Genomic DNA, 26,097 nt, shown 5'->3' with positions numbered 1-26,097 from the left:
AAGCTGAAGTGACACATGAGGGTGTTGGCTGAAGTGACAGGAGGGTGCTGGCTGAAGTGACAGGAGGGTGCGCGTTGGAGTGACAAGAGGGTGCTGGCTGGAGTGACACATGGGGGAGCTGAAGTGTATTATGTGAATCTGGATTTTTTTTATATATTTTATGTGGATCTGGCTTTTACAATTATTTTATGTGGCAGTGGCTTTTTCAATGTATTTTATGTTGGATCTGGCTTTTTCAATGTATTTTATACCAGGGGTGTGGCCTAGAAGGCACAAGGCCACACCCCATTTTTGCATGTGCGCCTTCGGCTCGATGTCGGCTCTTTGACGTACCTAACACAGTTTTTTTGGCTCTTTGTCTCTGACTGATTGGCCACCCCTGCGGTAGAGGGTGGCAACAGAAGGCAAGGGGAGGCAGAGGATGGCAGCAGAATGCAGGGGGAGGCAAAGGGTAACAGGGAGCCAGTGGGTGACAGGGAGAGACAGTGAGTGACAGGGATACAAGCACAATGTCCTGCGTGGTGCGGAGAACAGGGGTCATGAACCTTGGTTAGGGGCAGGGACACAGCAGCCTCTGCTCTGTCTGTGACAGGGACCTCCACTGCTTGTGTTTTCCTCAGTTTGGTACTCGGTCAGGCAGACTCTGACAGTGCCAATTACACTGGTTGTGAGCTGTCTTTAATATGCAGACAGTAGTGATTCAGAAAACATGTACAGCTACCTGTTAATTATAGGCAGTATGTGGCTGTGATCATCAGCGCTGATAGGTGGCAAGGCTCCTTTATCAGTCCGGCACACACAAGGTCAGCCCTGCCTCTCTAAGGTAAGGGGCAAGGACAGTGGGACCCACCCTACTCTCTGCACTGAGCTTTTAATTACATTGCTCCAAATGGTCTGCGGTGGGTGGGAAGGCAGGGGATAAGTCATTGCTGATCTGGGCAGCAGTGGGCCTCTTAGTCCTCAGGGGCCACAGTGGAATGCACCTGCTGCACCATGGTAGTTCTGCCTCTGGTTCAGCAGTGGCAAACGCAGGATTTGCATGGGGGGGTTTCCAGAACTGGGTGGAGCCAAGCACGGGGGTGGGGACTGAGGTGACCCAGTATATGCTGGGTCCGTAAAACTAGTGTGTGTATGTATGTATGTATATATATATATATATATATATATATATACACATATATATACCTTATATATATATATATATATATATATATACACACACACATATACTGTACATATACACATAGCATATTACACATGCATATATATATATATATATACATACATACAGTACACGTATATAAACATGTATATAGATATCATATGTGTGTATGTGTATATATGTATGCACATGGATATATATGTACTATAATTAAAATAAAGTAAACTTTTATTAAGCACTTACAAGTGCCACCAGGAAGACAGCAGGCTGCAGAGGACGCTAGACAGCCATTAATAATACCCATGCAGCAAAAAATAAAAAAAATAAAAATTGTTTTTTTTTATTTTTATTTTTAGGTGGAGGGGGGTTTCTGGGTGCTCGGAAAAACCCCCTGGGTGCGCCATTGTTCATGGTGTAATAAATATTTGCGGATATTTCACAAAAATGTAATCAGACAGCAGATGCTGAAGGGGTTAATTTCCAGCAGAACTTCCAGTTCCTGGTATGGAATGTGACAGAGGAGGAAAGCCATTGGTTGTTACTGTATGAGCTGGTTCCAACTTTCGTTTTCCATTTCCTTACGTCAGGCTCAGAAAGGATACTGATCTCTATATAAATAAAAGAGACTTCAGAAGGGCAGGACGCGACCGTTAGTAGGTAAAGAGTTTCTTTTCCTAATTTCTTGCTACTTATTTACTGTATTATATGAATATTTACAGTGAGATTTATGGGGCGCAGAGTTTGCAGCATGTGCAATATTCTAGCTGACTATTTCTGTGTTGGGATCAGAGGTTTTCTCCGGTAGTGTAATGTTTGTAAATAATGTATTATTTTTCTGCACCATTCCTTCAGGAGGAACGGCTTCTCTCTTACTTTATGTTTGTAGTGTAGTAATTTGCTGCTGTCTTTAGTGTGTGAGCCAGATTGTATGTACAGGGCACTTTCAAAACACACTGGATCTCAAGGCAAAAGTTCTATGTGCGTCCACTTATAGGCTTACCATACTATCCCTTTAATTATACCCCTTTCACAGCGCACTAAATTCCCGGTATCGACACGGCATATTGCCGTGTCGAAATGGGTCAGTATGCGATGTGAAAGCTCCTTTTCAGAATTAGCGGGTCGCCTGACCCGATAATTCAACCCGGTAAAAAAGAAGGGTTATTACCGGGTTGATTACCGGGTCAGGCGCAGTGTGAATGGGAGCCGTTCCGATGCGACACGGCTCCCATTCACAGCATAGGGAGAGGCGGCGCCGGAGATGAGCTCATCTCCGGGCGCCGCCTACACCCCCGCCCCTGCTGCTGCTGCGCCCTCCGCTGCTATGGCAACCGACCCGGTATATTGCCAGGTCGGAAAGCCAGCAACGGAGCGCAAATGCCGGATCCCACCCGGTAAGTACATGTTTCTCTTACCGGGTAGGATCCGGCATTTGCGATCTGAATGCAGCATTAGAGACTCTCATGGATAACACAGGTACTGTAGCTGGGATGCAGTCAGTTTACCTCCAATCAAAATCCCGACGTTCAAAATCCCGACCCCAATTGACCGATGGTCAAAATCCCGACAAGGTCAAAATCCCGACATGGACAAAATACCGACATTTAAAATACCGACAAGGTCAAAATACCGACATGTAAAATGCTGACAGGTCAAAATACCGACATGAGTTTTTCATGGTTTTTTTCATTGAAACCGACTTGTTCATACTTTATCATCCCAGTGGACCTGGAGGGGGAATATAATAGTGTGCCGAGTGTAGCAAGGCACCGTGCCCGAAGCATGGTGAGCGCAGCGAGCCATGCGAGGGGACGCGGTACACTTTATATGGTGTCCATGTTGACTTATGTCAACATACACACAAAAAACAACAAGAAAACGTGTGTCGTATTTTGACCTGTCGGCATTTTACATGTCGGTATTTTGACCTTGTCGTTATTTTAAATGTCGTTATTTTGTCCATGTCGGTATTTTGACCATGTCGGGATTTTGACCATCGGTCAATTGGGGTCGGGATTTTGAACGTCGGGATTTTGATTGGAGGTATTTCATACCGATCCCCTGTAGCTGATTAAAACCAGGTGACATGCAGGCCATACTTGGCTACTTTTGAAAAAGCATTTCAGGGAGATTGTGAAAGTAACACCTACATATGCTACATCTGAGAGGCGTGTCACAAAAATGACTAACATCCAAATGTAAATGAGCCCCAAAGTTAGTAAGATCTACTTGTTGAAGAAAAGACTCTTATATTTTGCAGGATTTGTTTATGTAATGTGTTTTACAAGAGGTTCCATATATTGTAAGTAGCCACATGAAACCTTTAAAATGCATGTAACCATACGGATTACTGTTTCTTATAACCATAACCAATATAGGGAAATGGCACTGATGATACCATTTAAATGTATGTATCTATGATTTCTTTTTTTCAGGGCGATTGAGGGACCATTCAGGGAGTGAGGGAGATTGCTACTATTTCAGGGAGTCTCCTGCAGAATGAGGGAGGGTAGGCAACTATGATGCAGGCTTGGCATTAGTCTGCTGCAGAATCTGTGTAAATCATGAGTGTCCCGGTTTAAAGTAAGGTGACCATACTATCCCTTTAACCTGGGACACTCATGAATTACACAGGTTCTGTGGCTGCTTATTAAAACCAGGTGACATGTAGGCTTGGCGTTAGTCTGCCGCAGAATCTGTGTAATTCATGAGTGTCCCAGGATAAAGAGACAGTATGGTAAGTTTACTTCTACAGAAACTGCAACATTTAAAAATACTTGTCTGACAGTGAATCTTTAGCAAAACAGGCTGGACAGAGGCAGCCAGCAAGTTTCTAGCACAGCGAAAGCCTTTGGAAAAATAGGGACTACCCTTTCTTTCTTTAGTAAATACAGATGTGTCCTCATACATTATTGCTTCTGTTGCGCCAAATAGCCCCTCTTGGTACGCCAGGTCCAGTGAGATTTGCAATTAGAAAGTTGGATTTGCTTCACAATTGCACTAGAGCAGTGGCTCACAATCTGGATACCCTGTTACGCTGGGGTGACTCAGGACACTTTCAAGGGTGCTAAGGGTTAGTAGTCCTGTGCTAAATCAAATTATTTAGGGTCAAAGTTATAGGCAATACCAGCACTGGTACAATATGTTGCTAAACAGAAACACAAAGCTGTCTATCACCACATCACTAATCCTAAGGATTACAGGTGAGCACAATTTGCTTAATTGAGTAAGTTTTGCTGAATCTCTTAATAACGCTTATACCACTTTTACATCTAAATGTTGGGTTGCACCCAGGATTTTGTAGCTGGCTCCAACCCGCATGCAACCCGGTTGAGACCCCTTTCACACTGGCATCAGGACCAGGGCCGGTGCTAGGGTGTTCGGTGCCTCCTTGCAAACTATAAATTTGCGCCCTCCCATACTTTACAAAGGGACCCTGTAGTAGTGCTGCTTACACACAATGCCCCCTGTGGTAGTGCTGCTTATACACACAATGGCCCCTGTGGTAGTGCTGCTTATACACACAATGCCCCCTGTGGTAGTGCTGCTTATACACACAATGCCCCCTGTGGTAGTGCTGCTTATACACACAATGCCCCCTGTGGTAGTGCTGCTTACACACAATGCCCCCTGTGGTAGTGCTGCTTATACACACAATGCCCCCTGTGGTAGTGCTGCTTATACACACAATGCCCCCTGTGGTAGTGCTGCTTATACACACAATGCCCCCTGTGGTAGTGCTGCTTATACACACAATGCCCCCTGTGGTAGTGCTGCTTATACACACAATGCCCCCTGTGGTAGTGCTGCTTATACACACAATGCCCCCTGTGGTAGTTCCGCTTATACACTACGCCCCCTGTAGCAGTGACTTTACTTTACAAAGGGACCCTGTAGTAGTGCTGCTTACACACAATGCCCCCTGTGGTAGTGCTGCTTATACACACAATGGCCCCTGTGGTAGTGCTGCTTATACACACAATGCCCCCTGTGGTAGTGCTGCTTACACACACAATGCCCCCTGTGGTAGTGCTGCTTATACACACAATGCCCCCTGTGGTAGTGCTGCTTACACACAATGCCCCCTGTGGTAGTGCTGCTTATACACACAATGCCCCCTGTGGTAGTGCTGCTTATACACACAATGCCCCCTGTGGTAGTGCTGCTTATACACACAATGCCCCCTGTGGTAGTGCTGCTTATACACACAATGCCCCCTGTGGTAGTGACCCTTATACACGTAACACCCCCTGTAACAATGACACTTATACAAGATGCCCCCTGTAGCAGTGACGCTTACACACGTAATGCCCCCTGTAGCAATGACACTTATACAAGATGCCCCCTGTAGCCGAAGCTTACATACATTATGCCGCATAGTCCCATATACACACACAGATACACACCCCACATACACATACATACTGTCTATACATTACACACATACAAAGTCACACATACACATACATTAAAGGCCCCCATCCACTAGTGCAATATGACCAATTTTCATCCGATTCTGAGCCTTACATTTGATGAATCGGATGAAAAGTGTAACATCGCATGTCAATTTCCTCCAACTCCGATCCGAGGCGCGTTCCCGTGCTCCTCGGATCGGAGACGCAGATCGGCATGACTGCCATGAATATTTATCGCAATCAGAGGAAAAGGTGCACATCGGAATACATTTGTACACAATTGGATGCGATTCATCGGATGTAAAAAAAAAAAACACTCTGTTGTAAATCGTAATCACAGGACTCCTGGGAAGCTCGGGGGGGGGGGGGGGAATTGGATCTGATTTTCAGTTCAGATATGTCTCACTAGTGGAAGGGGGCCTATACACAGATACTGTATACATATACACACACACACACACTTTTACTCATTCTCTTTCCAGCCACTTACTGTCTGGCAGCTCATCCTCTGTCCTGTGTTGCAGTCTGCAGCCTGGTCCCGTGTAGCTCCGCTCCTTATTTCCATGTAGCTCCTCCCCCTTTTAGGTCTGCACACTGCACTGTGACAGGGGAGGGGGAGAGGAGGCTTCATGCTGCTGACGCCGCTGCCTGTCCCAGTAGCAGGGACATCAGCTCAGCACAGGGATGCAGAGCAGGGAGAGCGCTTCTCCAGCCTGGTGCCTCCCTGCTTTGCATCCCTTTGCTGAGTGGGTAGTGCCAGGCCTGATCAGGACCCAGCTTATTGCCGGACCGGTGACATCAGTGGTCACGTGTGAAGTGACAGTGCTAAGAGATGAGATCATCTCCTAGCATCGGCTCTCCCTATGTGGTAAACGTGTCCTGGGTTGCATTGATCCGGGTTGTATGATCCAAGCATCCCAGGTTTTATTGACCAAGCAACAGAGATCATAGCAGCAGCCAGCAACACCCATCACCTCTCACTTATAGCCAGGGATGGACTGGGACCTCTTTTCGGCCCTGGCATCCGTGTGCACACGCGCACGTGAAAGGGAGCGCGCATGACGCAAAAGGGGTGTGTGGATACTGCAAATGGGGGCGTGCCATGAGTCAGGGGGTGTGGACTAGCGGCACGCCCTCATATTGCTTAGCAATAGGGCACTATGGGCGGCAGCGGGGGACAAACCAGAGAGCTGGAAGTTGCGCTGCACACGGCCTTCTCGGCTCTCTGTTCACCGGACCGGCCCACCAGCCCATCGGCCTTTCTGGCATTTACCAGAAGTGCCAGATGGGCAGTCCAGCCCTGCCCATAGCAATGTTCATTTTGGTGCTCTATGCCAGCAAGAGCATTGGTGCCCTCACCCCCCATATTTGAAATAAGGACAGTGTGCGCCGAAGGCAAAAAAAGGGACTTATTCTTGCTGTGAAGGGGGCGTGGCCATACAATAGTACCCTCCATTTCAAATTAAACCACACACTAGTGCAACATTATTCACATTATATCATACAATAGTGTCCTTTATCCACGTTATGTCACACGATATTCACATTGCGCCTCACAGTAACGCTCCTTATTTATGTTACATCACATCGTAACGCTCCTTGATGACATTACACCACACTGTATTGCTCCTTACATTAGCTTGCTTGCAGTCAGTGTGTGCGCCCCGGCAGCTCCCTGAATCTGCGATTGGGCTTTGTGAGGTGGAGGCTGGGTTTGGGAGGCTGGGTGGCGCTGTGGCTGTAGGGAGACAGTAGGGTCTATTTATTAAACCTTGGATGGAGATAAAGTGCATGGAGATAAAGTACCAGCCAATCAGCTCCAAACTGCCATGTTACAGGCTGTGTTTGAAAAATGACAGTTAGTGGCTCATTGGCTGGTACTTTATTTCCATGCACTTTGTCTGCATCCAAGACTTAGTAAACAGACCGCAGTGTCTCCACAAGAGTCCGTGGAAGGAACTGCTGCTACTGGTCATGTGCAGCAGCCCTCCTCCTGCAACAATTTTTGATGCTCCCTGCTGCCCTCACTGACTGTCCCTGGCCCATCAGCTCCCGCTGCTGCCTGCTCCAGGCTGAACTGCCCGATCACAGATGAGAGCTCTGAATGCGGTAGCCAGCTCAAAGCAGGACCTCTGCCCAGGGGCAGATCTAGAAGAAAATGACAGGGGAAAGTGGGAGTGGATAGCTTTGATTCAGATGTACATCACGGCATGCAACTTGTGGTACATGCGGCGCTTGTGTGTGCCTCACAGGGTATGCCGTCTTTGCACTTGTTGGACACAAATACAATTTGCCCAGATGCTGTGCACTTGCTGGTTGGACACAGATGCCAGCAATGTCCAGATACTGGCATACTTGCTGGTTACACAAAAACACCAGTAACAAAACTTTAGCCACTGTTCACTTTTCAGTGAACAGTGGTGGTCATTCCGAGTTGTTCGCTCGTTGCCGATTTTCGCTATGCTGCGATTTGTTGCAAAATGCGCATGCGCAAGGCATGCAGGGCGCATGCGCTTAGTTATTTAACTAAAAACTTAGTAGATTTGCTGTGGATTCTGCGGCGCTTTTCAGTCGCACTGCTGATCGGTGAATGATTGACAGGAAAGGGGCGTTTCTGGGTGGTAACTGAGCGTTTTCCGGGAGTGTGCTAAAAAAACGCAGGCGTGCCAGGGAAAAACGCGGGAGTGTCTGGAGAAACGGGGGAGTGACTGCCTGGCCGAACGCAGGGTGTGTTTGTGACATCAAACCAGGAACTAAATGGACTGAGCTGTTCGCAATCTGTGAGTAGGTCTGGAGCTACTCAGAAACTGCAAAGAATTATTTAGTAGCAATTCTGCTACTCTTTCATTCGCTATTCTGCTAAGATACACTCCCACAGGGCGGCGGTCTAGCGTGTGCAATGCTGCTAAAAGCAGCTAGCGAGTGAACAACTCGGAATGAGGGCTAGTGTTGTCTGTTGCTGTGGGAGGGATATGCTCTGCCGTCCAGTCTGACGCATCTGAAAGTCACACTGAACTGACGTTTCTTATAGAAATAGCTTAACGCAACTTATTGTCCACTTGGCAGTGCTGGGTGGCAGGGGAATTTTACGGCGTGGACTGACTGAGAAATAAAGTGTGGGGAGAACACCACCCATTTTACATCCCTGCAGACACCTGGAGTTTGCACAGGTATAAGGTACACACACACAGGATGACAGGGTCCCTCTCCAACATGTGCACACTTTAAGCACAAGCAGTAAAGTATTATTGGATCAGTCTGCCAAAATACACATATGGGGGTAAATTTACTAAGATGGGAGATCTATTTAAGATGCGATGTTGCCCATAGCAACCAATCAGATTCCAGGTATTATCTTCTAGAAGGTGCTAGATAAATGAGAAGTAGAATCTGATTGGTTGCTATGGGCAACATCCCATCTTAACTAGAACTCCCATCTTAGTAAATTTACCCCATGGCATCATGTGGAGCCGTCCAGTAATAACCTTACATAGTCAGTGAAAATGTCACTTTTCACATGGAACAATGGTGGTCATTCCGAGTTGTTCGCTCATTGCCGTTTTTCACAATGCAGCGATTAGGTGGAAAATGCGCATGAGCATGGTGCGCAGCGCGCATGCGCAAAGTAATTTAACACAAAACTTAGTAGATTTGCTGGTGTTCGAGTGACGCTTTTCAGTCGCACTGCTGATCGGTGTGTGATTGACAGGAAAGGGGCGTTTCTGAGAGGTAACTGAGCGTTTTCCGGGAGTGTGCTAAAAAACGCAGGCGTGCCAGGTAAAAACGCAGGAGTGGCTGGAGAAACGGGGGAGTGGCTGGCCAAATGCAGGGCATGTTTGTGACGTCAAACCAGGAACTAAACGGACTGAGGTGATCGCAATCTAGGAGTAGGTCTGGAGCTACTCAGAAACTGCAAATAATTATTTAGTAGCAGTTCTGCTAATCTTTCGTTCGCTATTCTGCTAAGCTAAGATACACTCCCAGAGGGCGGCGGCCTAGTGTGTGCAATGCTGCTAAAAGCAGCTAGTGAGCGAACAACTCGGAATGACCACCAATGACCAAAAACGATCAAACTGCCCAGCAAGTTGAACTCGCAGTGAGGTCCAAGAATTGCATACTAGGAAAAAAAAGTATTAGAAGTATTACAAAGCTGCTGCTTTCTCCCTTGTCTGCTTTCTCTGTCTTGAGATCTCACAAATCATGCTGAGAGTAAGGGACAGTCTGCAATCTATTTACCAAGTCTAATCAACAGTATATACAAGTATAATCAACCATTTTTGTAAAGTAGCAAATAGTTTGCAGACTGTCCCTTACTCCCTCCCAGAAGGAGATCCTGCAGTCAGGCTTGAATGCCCCTAGACATTTGTGCAATTACTGCTGAAGGAGAATCTTCCTGTTGCTGTCACTCTCAGAGGGACCACCCAGTACCAAAATAAAATAAATTATAAAAAAATGATGGCATGTAAGGTCACATGGGGATGTCTGATGGCATGTGGGGATGTCTGATGGCATGTAAGGGTATGAGGGGTTGTCTGATGGCATGTAAGGACATGTGGATATGTGTGATGGCATGTAAGGACATGTGGATATGTCTGATGGCATGTAAGGACATGTGGATATGTCTGATGGCATGTAAGGACATGTGGGGATGTCTGATGGCATGTAAGGACATGTGGGGATTTCTGATGGCATGTAAGGACATGTGGGGATTTCTGATGGCGTGTAAGGACATGTGGGGATTTCTGATGGCATGTAAGGACATGTGGGGATGTCTGATGGCATGTAAGGACATGTGGGGATGTCTGATGGCATGTAAGGACATGTGGGGATGTCTGATGGCATGTAAGGACATGTTGGGATGTCTGATGGCATGTAAGGACATGTGAGGATGTCTGATGTCATGTATGGACATGTGGGGATGTCTGATGGCATGTAAGGGTATGTGGGGATGTCTGATGGCATGTAAGGACATGTGAGGATGTCTGATGGCATGTAAGGGTATGTGGGGATGTCTGATGGCATGTAAGGACATGTGGGGATGTCTGATGTCATGTATGGACATGTGGGGATGTCTGATGGCATGTAAGGACATGTGAGGATGTCTGATGGCATGTAAGGACATGTGGGGATGTCTGATGGCATGTGAGAGTTTTTCCATAGTTGTGTGCAAATGTTCCTGTTTAAAGGTAATTTAAAAAAAGTATTTTTTTTCATGACTATGAGGTTACTGGGAGGGATATCAACATATTTAGGGAGGTGTATGTGTGTGTATGTGGGGGGGACGCAGTAGTAATGTAATGTTAGGGATAATTATTCATGTAATTTGGCAGTAGTGCCTATTTTTTCATCTTCACTTCCTCTTGTCAGAAGCTGGCTACCCCACTGAGTGGATATCACAAGAATGCTTTCAGCACCTGTAAATGTTGCAATACCGATTTTGCCATTAGGCGCCACCATTAACCGCACCATCGAAACTTGCACCAGCACTTTGGTATGTGTAGTTTCTCCATATGTTCATGTCCTCTTATGTGTTCAACTTTTACTGCCAATCTCGTGACTCTCCAATAACACACCCATTAAACGGACCATTCTCAGGTGCATTTTCTAGCCACCTCCCAGTCATCACCCAAGAACGGCCACTGCATTTACTCTCTGCGTATGCCCTAAATAATAACAGTAACTCTGCATGGAGACAATGAGGACATATTCGCGGTGTGAATTAGACACAAGTGCAGTAGCAAAAAATCGCTCCACTTCGTCCGACATTGGCGGTGCATACACCTCTAAATCAGGCCCTGTATGTCTGCATTGTGTGATCTGGATGCAGTCTCCATGGTGACATTAAAAATCTAGACAATCATAATATCAACACCACAATGTTGACAGTTATGATGTGGATATTGGATCAAAATTTTGATTGCACCTCCAGTGTGTAGAATTTAATAAACTACAAAAATGGTCCCGTCACTTTTTACCGTATCACTCACTCACTCACTCACTCACTCACTCACTCACTCACTCAACACTAATTCTCTTACTTCCCGATATGCTAGGAATATGAAATGTTACATAGGTATTCTGCAGGTGGGAAATAGGAAAACTGCATAATCAAAATGTTAATAAACCTCCACTAAGCGGATGAAAAGGTGGTTGACATAATGACATCATTACCGATGCGTGGTTTGCTATGCGTGAACAATAACGCCCAAACAGACAATTGGATCAAAATTTGGATAGAACTTAATAAACTACAAAATATCGTCCTGTCCTGTTTTACCGTTTCTACTACGGGTGCTCCTCGGGTAACACCAAGAACCATGGATTAATATTTACTTATATTAAGACGTCTCAAATTTTAGTGAATGTATAAAATACAAACCCAACCACATACTGTATAAACATAAACAATGTTCAAATATAAGCTTAAAACAGAGGTCAAAATATGTAGTTTAATAAAGGTGGCTTTATAAATCCAGAATATATAATGCTAATTGGCCAGAGCATATGGCATACAATGACGGTGCAATTCTAAATCTTAGTACAGCACTGCACATACATGTACTGAAATGCGTTGTCTTCCTTTCCTCCAGGAGTCTGAATCACATGAAAGCATGTATACTGATGCAATATTTGGTGCTTTTTCTGAAGATGAGCTACAGGACATTATACAAGCCCTACATGAGAGTACTCTGTGTGACACCAGTGAGAGTAAATGCTCGAAGGACGTTGAAAATCCTATCATAAACATTGCAGTGACAGGAGAATCAGGATCTGGAAAATCCACACTAGTTAATACCATTTGTGGTCTGGATGAGGATGAAGAAGGTGCTGCTAAAACAGGAGTGGTGGAAACCACAAAATCAATCAAAGCTTATCCCCATTCCAAACATAGAAACTTGATGTTTTGGGACCTTCCTGGTACAGGAACTCTCAATAGTACAGCCAGCAATTATCTGCAATCAGTAAGCTGCCATCAATATGACTTTTTTATTATTTTAGCATCAGAACGCCTACGGCACAATGACATTGAACTGGCAAAGGAGATCTTGTCTATTGGGAAGAAGTTCTTCTATGTGAGGAACAAAATTGACTCAGACTTGAATGCGAGCAAAGTTCGCAGACGGAGGAGTTACAATGAAGAAAAAATATTGAAAGAAATTCGGGATAATTGCATGAAAGGTCTTAGTGACAATGGAATAGGGCAACCACACGTGTTTCTTATCTCCTGCTTTGACATGGAAAAGTATGACTATCATCTCTTGGAAGAGACATTAGGAAAAGAACTTCTGAGCAAAGAAAAACCTCAATAACTTGTAAAAATACTGTAATACTCGTGTGTAGTTCTTAATATTCAATCAATGTCTTAGGCTGTGTAAAAGGTCCATAATGGTTTGTCTACATCCAAATGTTTCCATATAAATTTATAGTAACTACGATAAACACATCTTTTATTTTATGAAACTTTAGCTCTCTCAAACAATGGGGTAAATTTACTAAGCTCCCGATTTTGACCGAGATGCCGTTTTTTCATCAAAGTGTCATCTCGGTAATTTACTAAGCAATAATCACGGCAGTGATGAGGGCATTCGTAATATTTTGAAGTCCAAGAAAAAAATCACGAATGAATACACCATCGGTCAAAACGCGGCTGTTTAAGTATGAATCTCGGTCATTTACTAAGAAGTGCACAGCAAAAAAAAAACAAACACTGCCGTGAAAAATTACAACTCGTAAAAAAGTGCTAAAAAAAAACAGACCTACTTTTTTTTCCCGTGATTGGATAGGCATGCAGGGATCCATGAGATCCGTGCATGTATATCAGTGGGAAGGGGTGGGAAAGTTGTTATTTTATTAAAAAAAATTGCGTGGGGTCCCCCCTCCTAAGCATAACCAGCCTCGGGCTCTTTGAGCCGATCCTGGTTGCAGAAATATGGGGGAAAAATGACAGGGGTTCCCCCATATTTAAGCAACCAGCATCGGGCTCTGCGCCTGGTCCTGGTTCCAAAAATACGGGGGACAAAAAGAGTAGGGGTCCCCCGTATTTTTAAAACCAGCACCGGGCTCCACTAGCTGGACAGATAATGCCACAGCCGGGGGTCACTTTGATATAGTGCCCTGCGGCCGTGGCATCAAAAATCCAACTAGTCACCCCTGGCCGAGGTACCCTGGGGGAGTGGGGACCCCTTCAATCAAGGGGTCCCCCCCCCCAGCCACCCAAGGGCCAGGGGTGAAGTCCGAGGCTGTCCCCCCCCATCCAATGGGCTGCGGATGGGGAGGCTGATAGCCTTTTGTGATAATGAAAAGATATTGTTTTTAGTAGCAGTACTACAAGTCCCAGCAAGCCTCCCCCGCATGCTGGTACTTGGAGAACCACAAGTACCAGCATGCGGCGGAAAAACGGGCCCGCTGGTACCTGTAGTACTACTACTAAAAAAATACCCAAAAAAACACAAGACACACACACCGTGAAAGTATAATTTTATTACATACATACACACATACATACATACTTACCTTATGTTCCCACGCAGGTCGGTCCTCTTCTCCAGTAGAATCCAAGGGGTACCTGTTGAAGAAATTATACTCACGAGATCCAGGGGCCCAGGGTCCTCGGAGAAATCCTTTGTAATCCACGTACTTGAAAAAAAAAAAAAAAAACGCTTACCCGAGCCACGCACTAAAAGGGGACCCATGTTTGCACATGGATCCCCTTTTCCCGACTGCCAGAAAACCCACTCTGACTGATGTCTAAGTGGGTTTCCTCAGCCAATCAGGGAGCGCCACGTTGTAGCACTCTCCTGATCGGCTGTGTGCTCCTGTCCTGACTGACAGGCAGCACACGGCAGTGTTACAATGTAGCGCCTATGCGCTCCATTGTAACCAATGCTGGGAACTTTCTGCTCAGCGGTGACGTCACTTTAGGTCAACCGCAGGGCAGAAAGTTCCCACCATTGGTTACAATGGAGCGCATAGGCGCTACATTGTAACACTGCCGTGTGCTGCCTGTCAGTCAGGACAGGAGCACACAGCCGATCAGGAGAGTGCTACAACGTGGCGCTCCCTGATTGGCTGAGGAAACCCACTTAGACATCAGTCAGAGTGGGTTTTCTGGCAGTCGGGAAAAGGGGATCCATGTGCAAACATGGGTCCCCTTTTAGTGCGTGGCTCGGGTAAGCGGTTTTTTTTTTTTTTTTCAAGTACGTGGATTACAAAGGATTTCTCCGAGGACCCTGGGCCCCTGGATCTCGTGAGTATAATTTCTTCAACAGGTACCCCTTGGATTCTACTGGAGAAGAGGACCGACCTGCGTGGGAACATAAGGTAAGTATGTATGTATGTGTGTATGTATGTAATAAAATTATACTTTCACGGTGTGTGTGTCTTGTGTTTTTTTGGGTATTTTTTTAGTAGTAGTACTACAGGTACCAGCGGGCTCGTTTTTCCGCCGCATGCTGGTACTTGTGGTTCTCCAAGTACCAGCATGCGGGGGAGGCTTGCTGGTACTTGTAGTACTGCTACTAAAAACAATATCTTTTCATTATCACAAAAGGCTATCAGCCTCCCCATCCGCAGCCCATTGGATGGGGGGGGACAGCCTCGGGCTTCACCCCTGGCCCTTGGGTGGCTGGGGGGGGGGACCCCTTGATTGAAGGGGTCCCCACTCCCCCAGGGTACCCCGGCCAGGGGTGACTAGTTGGATTTTTGATGCCACGGCCGCAGGGCACTATATCAAAGAGACCCCCGGCTGTGGCATTATCTGTCCAGCTAGTGGAGCCCGGTGCTGGTTTTAAAAATACGGGGGACCCCTACTCTTTTTGTCCCCCGTATTTTTGGAACCAGGACCAGGCGCAGAGCCCGATGCTGGTTGCTTAAATATGGGGGAACCCCTGTCATTTTTTTCCCCATATTTCTGCAACCAGGATCGGCTCAAAGAGCCCGAGGCTGGTTATGCTTAGGAGGGGGGACCCCACGCAATTTTTTTTTAAATATTTTGCAGTGTTTAATTTAAAAAAAACAAAAAAAAAAATACCCAGCACGGATCACACAGATCCGGCCGAGATTCATTGTAAAAAAGTCGGCAGTGTTTTGCTAATCACTGCCGTAAAAATAGAAAAAAAACCACGAATGACATCGACATCGGAAGAAAAGAAAAACCCGAATACGACAGCTTAGTAAATCCATCGTAACAAATTCAAAAAGTTGCAGTTTTACACTTTCGATGTCATTCGTGATTGAACTTTGACCTGAAACGGGAAAATACGAATCTTAGTAAATTTACCCCAATGTCTTTCTGTCCTAAATTGGTGGGGAAAACTGTATTTGCCCAAATATCTCACCCAGTCTTAGATTCTCTAATTGATAGTAAGCAAATTATTATTTTCACTGTTATAATCTAGCAAATGTATCGCTATGAAAACTGATTTACATAGCTCTTTGAGATTTCATTAAATCAATTGTATTGGACTTTCAGTTTCATCCGTCCATATGTGTTGATAATTTCTGGGGAGCATTAATCTAGAACTGTTAGGAAGCATATTGACATAACATTCCTGGTGGCCCAGCGGTCACTTATCTGGTTCTTCTGGCTTTAGAAGCTCCAGCATGGCTTTCATGTCCATTTGGTCACATGACCATCACTACCGACACAAGCCTCAGATGGAGTGTCGGTTTTAGTATTTTCTTGCTATCTCTAGCATTTATACCTACCCCTAACCCTTCCACTAGTGCCTAACATAACGCCTCCAGCAGCCTAACCCTAGCCTCCTCCTAGTGCCTAACCCAGTGGTTCCCAAACTTTTTTTAATCACGGTTCCCTAGAACAACAGAATTTTTTTCATGGCACCCCCAGGCCAAAGTTTCTTGTTGATAAAGTTTCAAAGAAATATTAAATTAAGTACATTCTGTTAATATGTCATCCTTAGATTCAACTGTGTATTGAGGGACAGGATTTGCTTCTGTTTGTCCATATATTTTATGATTGACAGCCACCACCACTGGTTTTGTCATTAACCATAAATAATTTGAATTGATCCTGGACCACCAATCCAAGGCACCCCTGCAAGTGTCCTGAAGCACCCCAGGATGCCACGGCACACAGTTTGAGAACCACTGGCCTAACCCTTCCAGCAGCACCTAAACATAACCATCAGCATTCTGAGAATGTCGACATTCCACATGGTGACATTTCAGATGTTGACATTGTGTACATTCTGAGGATGTTGACATGGCACCTGCCGACATGTTGAATCATGTCAACATAATAATGTCGCCATTGTGGTATCAACATTACGAATGCCAACATTGTAACAGTCGACAATGTGATCAGATACTGGCCCTCATTCCGAGTTGATCGCTCGCAAGGCGAATTTAGCAGAGTTGCTCAGGCTAAGCCTACGCCTACTGGGAGTGTATCTTAGCTTCTTAAAATTGCGACCGATGTATTCGCAATATTGCGATTACAAACTACTTTCAGAGTAGCTTCAGACTTACTCGGCATCTGCGATCAGTTCAGTGCTTGTCGTTCCTGGTTTGACGTCATAAACACACCCAGCGTTCGCCCAGACACTCCCCCGTTTCTCCGGCCACTCCTGCGTTTTTTCCGGAAACGGTAGCGTTTTTATCCACACGCCCCGAAAACGCCGTGTTTCCGCCCAGTAACACCCATTTCCTGTCAATCACACTACGATCGCCGGAGCGAAGAAAAAGCCGTGAGTAAAAATACTATCTTCATTGTAAAATTACTTGGCGCAGTCGCAGTGCGATTATTGCGCATGCGTACTAAGCGGAATTTCACTGCGATGCGATGAAAATTACCGAGCGAACGACTCGGAATGAGGGCCCCTGTTAATTCATTACCTTGACCTCCACTTTCCAAGGGGCAATGATATGAACCACAGAACTGCTCAGAGGGGCACACATTTTAGAGCGCCTGATTCCTTAAATTTATTAAAACATAAGGATTTATAGAAAGAGTGATGTGAAGATATTGGTAGTTTTACAATGGAAAAAAAATCATACACAAATCTATTGAACTGTAATAGATTTTGGGGTATATTTACTAATGTTCGATGTTGTATTAGATTTTAAGTTAATTTCAAATTGACTGAAATCAAATCTAATCGACATTTTTTTTTTTACTCATCAAATCACACATTTACGAAGATTCGATTCCGAAATCAATTACAAAATCAAATTCGATTTTGTTTGATACAGGTTGAGTATCCCATATCCAAATATTCCGAAATACGGAATATTCCGAAATACGGACGTTTTTGAAAGAGAGTGAGATAGTGAAACCTTTGTTTTTTGTTGGCTCAATGTACACAAACTTTGTTTAATACACAATGTTATTAAAAATATTGTATTAAATGACCTTTAGGCTGTGTGTATAAGGTGTATATGAAACATAAATGAATAGTGTGAATGTAGACACACTTTGTTTAATGCACAAAGTTATAAAAAATATTGTATAAAATTACCTTCAGGCTGTGTGTATAAGGTGTATATGAAACATAAATGCATTCTGTGCTTATATTTAGGTCCCATCATCATGGTATCTCATTATGGTATGCAATTATTCCAAAATACGGAAAAATCCGATATCCAAAATACCTCTGGTCCCAAGCATTTTGGATAAGGGATACTCAACCTGTATTGACAAGTGATTTTGTGTTCGGTTTAAAAATCAAACATAAAATCACCTATAAAATCGAATGACATAGAACAAACACTTCCCTATGAATTTCTACTGGACAAAATATATCACATGCAAGAAGCGGCTGTTGTAAGTCTGGTTTGCGAACATACCGATGGTAAGGTGCCTGTTCTGGTTTTTGTACATCACCGATGGTAAGGTGCCTGTGCTGGTTTGCGTACATCACCGATGGTAAGGTGCCTGTGCTGGTTTGCATACATCACCGATGGTAAGGTGACTGTGCTGGTTTACGTACATCTGCGATGGTAAGCACGCTTCGATAGTAGGGTGCTTAACAACACTGAAAATCATGTAACTTGGACCTGTCACATAGAGCCTTTACAGTAATACTAACATCTGGCCTGCTTCATTGATGGACACTGTGGCGATTGCAGCTGTGATTGTACTTGTCGAGGTTGTGCAAAAATGTTCAAAATCTCTGCAGCCATAAAAAGTACAGAGATGCCCAAGGGAGCCATTGCAAAGGCCCAGAAACTGCGTACACATTCCCAGAAACTGCGTACACATTCCCCAGAAACTGCGTACACATTCCCCAGAAACTGCGTACACATTCCCAGCACACACACAGATCCATGGGTATTCCTCAGCTCAATTAAATCCATTGCAGCATGGCAGCCTGAACAGAGATGCGGGAGGAATGTTGCTTAAGTATGGATTCGCGAGCACACCTAGCGACATACCCCAAATACTGGTGCGACATGCCTGCATTCTTGCAAACCTCCCCCTGTGAACGCCCACAAATGGTGCCTGACTGACAATCGCTCTGCGTAAAGGTAAGCGCTGCGAACGGCATCACTATTAGATTTTAGCACATGCATGCGCAATTTACCAATAATCACTCAATTGCAAAAACATCGGCATAGCGTCTTTCATCACTACTTTATAGGCATCATAACGAAGGTTTAGGGAACAGAATGTTGTGAAGAAGCTAAAATCGTCTGTCTGATATCGGTCTATTATTTTAGGGATTTGTAGTTCAATTTTGAGTCTGATTTGTGTTTGTTTTCAATTTGAATGTTCGTAAATCAGAGGATTCTATATTCTACAGCATATAAAAGTACTGATGTTTTGCCGATATTCGATTTTGAGTGGGATTTGATTTTCCATTCGAGTTTGCCTTTAGTAAATCTCCAAATGCAAAATTACCAAAAGCCCAAAATCAAACAATAGTAAATAGACCTCTCAGAGTCAGCAGTGACCTCCAACCCATAGCTCGCCGTAGTATTTTCGGTAGCTCACAGAGCGCATGGGCTTGGGCAGTCACTGGCACTCCTCCCTTCATTTTTAATATTGTGCCGGCCATCAGCCAATCAGAGCTCGTGGATCGGCAGTGGCGGCACCTGATTGGCTGCCGGGCCGCGAGTTTTGATTGGCTCACTTACTGGCACCATATTTTAAATGCCCACTGCCGCATCCGCTCTCCGGACATCACAGGAGAGGTGCGCGCTGCACTCTCCTCCCCTTCCGTCTCTCATGGAGGAGGAGCAGCACCGGTGGCAGTAAAAGAAGCCAGCAAGGGTTAGCACTGTGTGGGGCACTGTATCGGACACTGCAGGGGGGGGGGCATTTTATCTGGCGCTGCGATGGGGGCATTTTAAATGGCACTGCGGGGGGAATTGTATCAGGCACTGGTGAGGGCATTATGTGTGTATCTGGCACTGCTGGGAGGCATTATTTGTATATCTGGCACTACGCGGGGTGGGGCATTACTTGTAGTCGTGAGGACAGACCCACTTTTGTGAGGCCACACCCACTTTCGCAGGAACGCACGCACATTGGGGAGAGAGGGTAGCTCCTTCAGAGGTTTTATTTTCCAAAAGTAGCTCACACCCCAATTAAGGTTGGAGACCACTGCTATAGAGCAATTTAATCTGTAACTTTACCAAGTTCTCTAGAAATTAGAAGTTTTTGTTGTTTATGTTTTAAGACATGAGGAACCAGTGTTTTGTGGAGTATTTTACTTAACTGCACATTATTTTTAAAGGTGTGTGTGTTTTACTATTTTGACTGCATGATGAAGTATTTCAGGGACCCCAAATATATTATACTGGGATACTTCAGGTGGCAAAATTGTCAATAGTGGGGAAAAGCTCTAGCACTTTATAGCCCTGTGCTTTTATACCTCCCACCCAGAGAAACTCCATGCTCTTAGTTCTCATTAGAAGAAAAAAACAGCCCAGATTTACCAACAATAGATCAGCATATTAGTCCTGTCACCCTTTATGTTATTTATATTAAAACCATAACTTACAGTATGTGTGGGCAGTGTCTTATTACAATTGGTGAGTGTGCCTACAACTTCTGCGGAGATTGGGTTCTATTAACCACTTAATGGGCATGGTCAGATCACATGCGGCCGCAATGGCCCACTGTGTCCTCCAATTTTTGATGAGCAGATTCGTTCTGCATATGTGCATAATACAATATTTAAATATTTTTTAAAATACTTTTGTTTTATTTTTTTAATTAATATAGTTTAAATACAACTATTTGAATGGTTTTGAAGGTAAAAATCATCAGTTAAGTTGTTAAAAGTATAGGACATTTCATGGTTTTACCATTCTCTTTACTTTTTTTTTTTTTTTTTACTGACCCATTTTCTTTTGTGTTAAATGTTTACATCTGAGCAAATTTTACTGGGATTTGTGACTTTTAAGGTCAAATTTTACTGAATCACGGACCACAGAATTTCTTGCTCTTTCTATAATACTATTGATTACTGCTTAAAAAAAATTACATTATAAGGTATTCACTTTTTCAAATAGCCATATAGCATAAATCTCCTACAAGGTCATATCATATCAATATGCGAGATATAAATCTTTGTTTTGGGCATTTAATTTGCGTTTCTATAATTGGTGCAATGTGGTGTACACGGGCCCATGGGTCCAGGGGGGGCCCACACCGCACACATTGCACCCATTTTAATACTTACCTTTCCAGAGTCCAGCATCTGGCGCTGCGATCGCGTGTTGAAAATCACTGCCGCTGTGCATGCGTTGTAGCCAAATTGGTCTCCGGATTATGGCGGGCGCCATGTTTCTGGAGACCTGCGCATGCGCAGTAGACTCCGGCACAATGCCGGAGTCTACAATCCGTACAGAGGAGGGGGCCCACCCGGAGGTGCACACGGGCCCCCTCCTCTGTTGAAACGCCCCTGGGGCATTTGTTTATGTTTAAGTGGACTTATCTTAACACAGATTTTTTTCTCATTTTCAATTAGGAAACAATTTGAAATGGATCCTTTTGAACATTTTGACATCATCTCGGACGAGGAAGTCCAGGAAATTAATTCTGCACTAGAAAAAGGTGACCTTTGTAAAGCAACAGAAAGACTCAGTGAGTCCCTAAATGAGATTGAAAATGCCCCTTTAAACATCGCTATAACAGGAGAATCGGGATCAGGAAAATCGACTTTTGTCAACTCCATCCGTGGCATGGATGATGAAGAAGAAGGTGCTGCTAAAACAGGTGTGGTGGAGACCACGAAAGAGCCAATACCTTATCCACATCCACAGTATAATAACGTGACATTTTGGGATCTTCCTGGGATAGGAACTCCAAATTTTAGTCCAAGCATTTATCTCGAGTCAGTTGAGTTCAGTCGATATGACTTTTTCATTATCATGTCATCGGAACGCTTCAGACACAATGACATGCAGCTGGCAGAGCAGATCCAGGCCATGGGGAAGAAGTTCTACTTCGTCCGATCAAAAGTTGACTCAGACTTACATGCCTCTAAAATACGTAGGAAGAAGACATACAATGAAGAGAACATATTGGATGAGATTCGGCAGAACTGCATTGACAGTCTCCATGTTGGAGGAATCAATGATCCACACGTCTTTCTCCTCTCCTGCCTGGAACTAGACAAGTATGACTTTAACAGAATGCAAGAAACTCTACAACAGGAACTTCCAAGTCACAAGAGACATGTGTTCCTGCTATGTCTGCCCAACATTTCTCGGCCAATCCTAGAAAGGAAACGAGAGGCACTGAAGAAGGAGATCTGGGGATGGGCCACACTTTCCTGTGCCGTCGCTACAGTCCCTGTTCCAGGCCTGTCTGTAGTTTGTGATGTTGGGATCTTAGTGAAACAAATGATAAAATATCAGAAAGCTTTTGGCCTGGATCAGTATTCTCTCCAGAAAATGGCCAACAAATTTGGTAAAGATGTTAGTGAGTTGAAGTCTGTGATCAAGTCTCCTCTAGTTATTAAAGAGATAAACAAAGAGCTCGTCACCACTTTATTAACAAGAGGGCCAACTGGAGTTCTTATGGCAGTTGAATATGCAGCCAGTAATATCCCGGTGATTGGCACCATAGCAGCAGGGAGCATCTCATTTCTTACCACTTATTGGATGCTTCGGGGCTTTCTAAAAGAGATTGCAGAGGATGCAGTGCGGGTTGTCAGGAAGGCTTTAGATTCTCCTGTTTAGAATCCTTTTTTTCCTCAATGAAATACAATGAATTCATTCCTACAAATAATTTATGTGTGTGTTGTGGGGGTGTATTTATATATATATATATATATATATATATATGGGATCTGATTAGAGATGAGCGGATTCGGTTTTACTCGGTTTTACTCGGTTCTCAAAACGACATCTTATTGGCTCACGGATGTCATGTGTTTTGGATAGCCAATAAGATTCGGTTTTGAGAACCGAGTAAAACCGAATCCGCTCATCTCTAGATCTGATCACCATACCGGCATTTGGGTTGCCGACAGTTGGAATACTGATACCGGAATCCCGACACTGGTCTGCAGACAAGCACAGGTATCCCGACATTGATCACAATTCTGGTGGCGGAATCCCAACTGTTGGCATCAGGGCAGTAGAGAGCCTGGCCAGGCCCAAGTAATTTTCGGGGGGCATGGCCTAACCACAGGAAGCATGGCCCTGCACCCTTAAAAAAAATCTAGAAAAAAACAATACTTTAAGGACCTCCCTGGCCACAGCACAGTCCAGCAAACAGCAGCTTATGCTGGGCTGAGGAGAAGAGCTGCAGCTGCTGTTGCCAGGTAAAGGGGTGAGATGACTTGGGTCCCTGCTGTGGTCCCCTCTATCAGACCTGGGTCCGGGTAAATAGTACCTGCTTCCCCTCCCCCCACCCGGCACCTTTGGTTGGCATTCTGATCGTAAGTATGCCGGGCCAGATTAGGGTTAGGACGCGGGGAGGAAGGGGGTGAATGGTCTGTTTTGAACTCTTTAATCAAATACAGACGTGTCCTCATACACCGTGTTTTTAATCACACCAAACAGCCAGGTCTCGGGTGTCTCTGCCTGACCGAGCGTCTTTTTTGCTGTAAATGTGCATCTTATTCACATACTGTACATTACACAACAGGGAGTTACGGAACAGCATTGCTAGATTACCCTGATCAATTTGATTTGTGACATTTTTTATATCCGGGGAGGCACTCGCTATACCAGCTGTTGGGATCCCGGCGCTCAGCCTACCGGTGCCAGGATACCGACCGCCGGTGTACGAACACCTAATTTCCCTCTTTAGGTGTCCACAACACCCCTGGAGGATGAATAGTGTTGCGTGTGTAGTGCGCCACTGTACCTGCAGTGTGGCGAACGCAGCGAGCCCGCAAGGGGCTCTATTGCACTCACCCCGCTGCCAGCATTCCGACGGTCAGGATCCCACGCCGGTATGCTAGGCGCTGGGATCCACAGCGCCGGGCACTCGTAGTACACCCATATACTGTATCTGTGTGCGAATGAGTCTGAATCAGTATAAGAAGTGATCTGATGAAGCAGTCGCTGCTTTTTCTCATGCCTGGTTCCGTTGTCCTTCATCTACGACTTTGTACATGTATAAAACTAATTTCTCTGTGGTTAAAGTCACAGCCCAGCATCTGTTGTACACTTTGGGTGTCCGTCTATGCTGCAAATATGATGAAAACTTTAAAGAAAAGGACGATACACATCTTGGAGCTGCTCAGTCATGCCGAGCATCTCGTGATTTATGGAATATTGTGGCTAGGTGTATGATAACACAAATCTATGCTCCTTAATTCAAATATTATACATACATGCATAGGCGTGCGCAGCACATTTTATTAGGGGGTGCACCATTGGAGGGGTGTGTCTAGCACCGCCTTTTGGGCGTGTCTAGCACCATCTATTGACGGTCAACGCAATATAAAATATCCACCCTTGTACCAATCCTAATAAAAGTAGATACACTGTCAGATGTTGTGGTGTGCACCAAACAAACATCCCTGATGGCACTCACTGCAATTACACTGCTCCTCCTCAGCCTGGTCTGGCTCCCCCTCACTTTCCCCTGCAAGCTGACACTGACAGTCGTACACTAGTATTGCTGCTGCTGGAAAAACGACTGACGTGTCAATGTTGCTGCCGACCGCCTGCCAGTATTGAATCTGTCTTCCTAAGAGGAACTCTGGCTGCATGCTGATCCTCATCAGTGGCTGGCGTTGGCATAGCATAGAAGGAGAGAGGTGGGCGTGTGGCGGGTGTGGCGGGTGGGCGTGCGAGCAGCATGACGTAATCACGTCACATCACACTGTTTTTGTACATGGAGGTGGAGCTGGGAATCTGAAAGCCGGTGTCAGTGGCACCCTTGATTAACCCAGGCGTCCAGTCAGTGATGCAGTCCTGACAGGGTGCAGCGTAGAGGGGACAGTGATCATCCTGCTTGGCTATCGCTGCATCAGGAATGTGAGATCGGGGTGCCAGACATTAGGGGGTTCCTGTGCGCACCAGGCACCTCCCCTGCGCACACCTATGCATACATGTCATAGTACAGTTCTGAGCACTTTGATATTGTTGATATTAATGGTGTCATGTTCGAATTTCCTGCTGAAACCAATTGTGCTGAACCCTTTGTTATACTGCATAAATATCCCTGTTCTCGAAGGTCCAGGTAGCAATATAAAGTTATAGACTGGACAATATGGCCTCAACTTCCCGCTCTGAGAATATGCTAATTGAAATGAAGGTATCCTATGCATTTCATCCGACAAAGTTCAAACTTCTTCAGGGATAATGATGAGTGGGTTGGGAATAAGATTGCTTTTCTTTTTTTTTAGCAAAAACTATTCAATTCAATAAATCTAGCTTGTAAACAGAGACATCTACCCACAAACAAATTCCAGACATAAATGTGTAAACCTTCATACAGTACATATTTAACTGAAAGAACATTCCTTTATGGTATACACTGTATTGAAAAAGAAAGTCTTTGAAAATAATTATCTATATGTTAAAATAAAAATTGTAAAGTCATTTAATATAATTCATTGTATTTGAAAACAAAAATGCTTTGTTAATGTTATGAAAATTGCTTAAAGTCATATTTTATTACAAAAAGCTGATATTTCTCTGATACTCTTTATATTATAATAAGTAAAAAGATGGATGAGTTGATAAAAAAATATGTATCAATAATGCTTCTGTTTTGTTCATTTTGTGACTGGTACGTGAGTAAAAAGAAATAAAAATTTTGAAACAGATGCGAACATGCACTTTGTTTGTTTAATAGTATCCTCCCATTACATGAAATGTGGAAGGTACTGTATGTAAAAAATTGGAGGCTGTAAAAAATATTTAATTCTGATTTGTGAATGATTGCAATTTATGGTATAATGGAGAATCCCGCAAACGCACAAACTTGATAAATATGACCAACCACCATTTCCATGGCAAAAGTGTAAGAATCAGATGGTGGTCTAATATATTCCCCTAAAAAGAGCTAATGGAATTAATTATGTGTTTATTAGGGTGTGTTTATTAGATTATTGGTCCCATAACCAGAGTGCTTGGTACCAG

General features: G+C 44.5%; 2 protein-coding genes across 2 annotated transcripts; both read left to right on the top strand.

Annotated features, from left to right (window-relative positions):
- Window positions 1-1,660: 1,660 nt before the first annotated feature.
- Window positions 1,661-23,198, top strand: LOC134966038 (interferon-inducible GTPase 5-like). Its single transcript, XM_063942500.1, has 2 exons — window positions 1,661-1,819; window positions 21,516-23,198. Exon 2 carries the CDS (start codon window positions 21,529-21,531, stop codon window positions 22,729-22,731), a length of 1,203 nt encoding a protein of 400 aa, XP_063798570.1. The 5' UTR covers window positions 1,661-1,819; window positions 21,516-21,528; the 3' UTR covers window positions 22,732-23,198.
- LOC134966040 (T-cell-specific guanine nucleotide triphosphate-binding protein 2-like) lies at window positions 10,946-13,401 on the top strand. The gene is made up of 2 exons (XM_063942501.1): window positions 10,946-11,068; window positions 12,168-13,401. The coding sequence occupies exons 1-2, from the start codon at window positions 10,979-10,981 to the stop codon at window positions 12,885-12,887; spliced, it is 810 nt and encodes a 269-aa protein (XP_063798571.1). The 5' UTR covers window positions 10,946-10,978; the 3' UTR covers window positions 12,888-13,401.
- Window positions 23,199-26,097: the final 2,899 nt, after the last annotated feature.

This window comes from Pseudophryne corroboree, chromosome 10 (assembly GCF_028390025.1).
Source record: "Pseudophryne corroboree isolate aPseCor3 chromosome 10, aPseCor3.hap2, whole genome shotgun sequence".
NCBI lineage: Eukaryota > Metazoa > Chordata > Amphibia > Anura > Myobatrachidae > Pseudophryne > Pseudophryne corroboree.
This window is presented reverse-complemented; position numbering and strand designations above follow the sequence as displayed.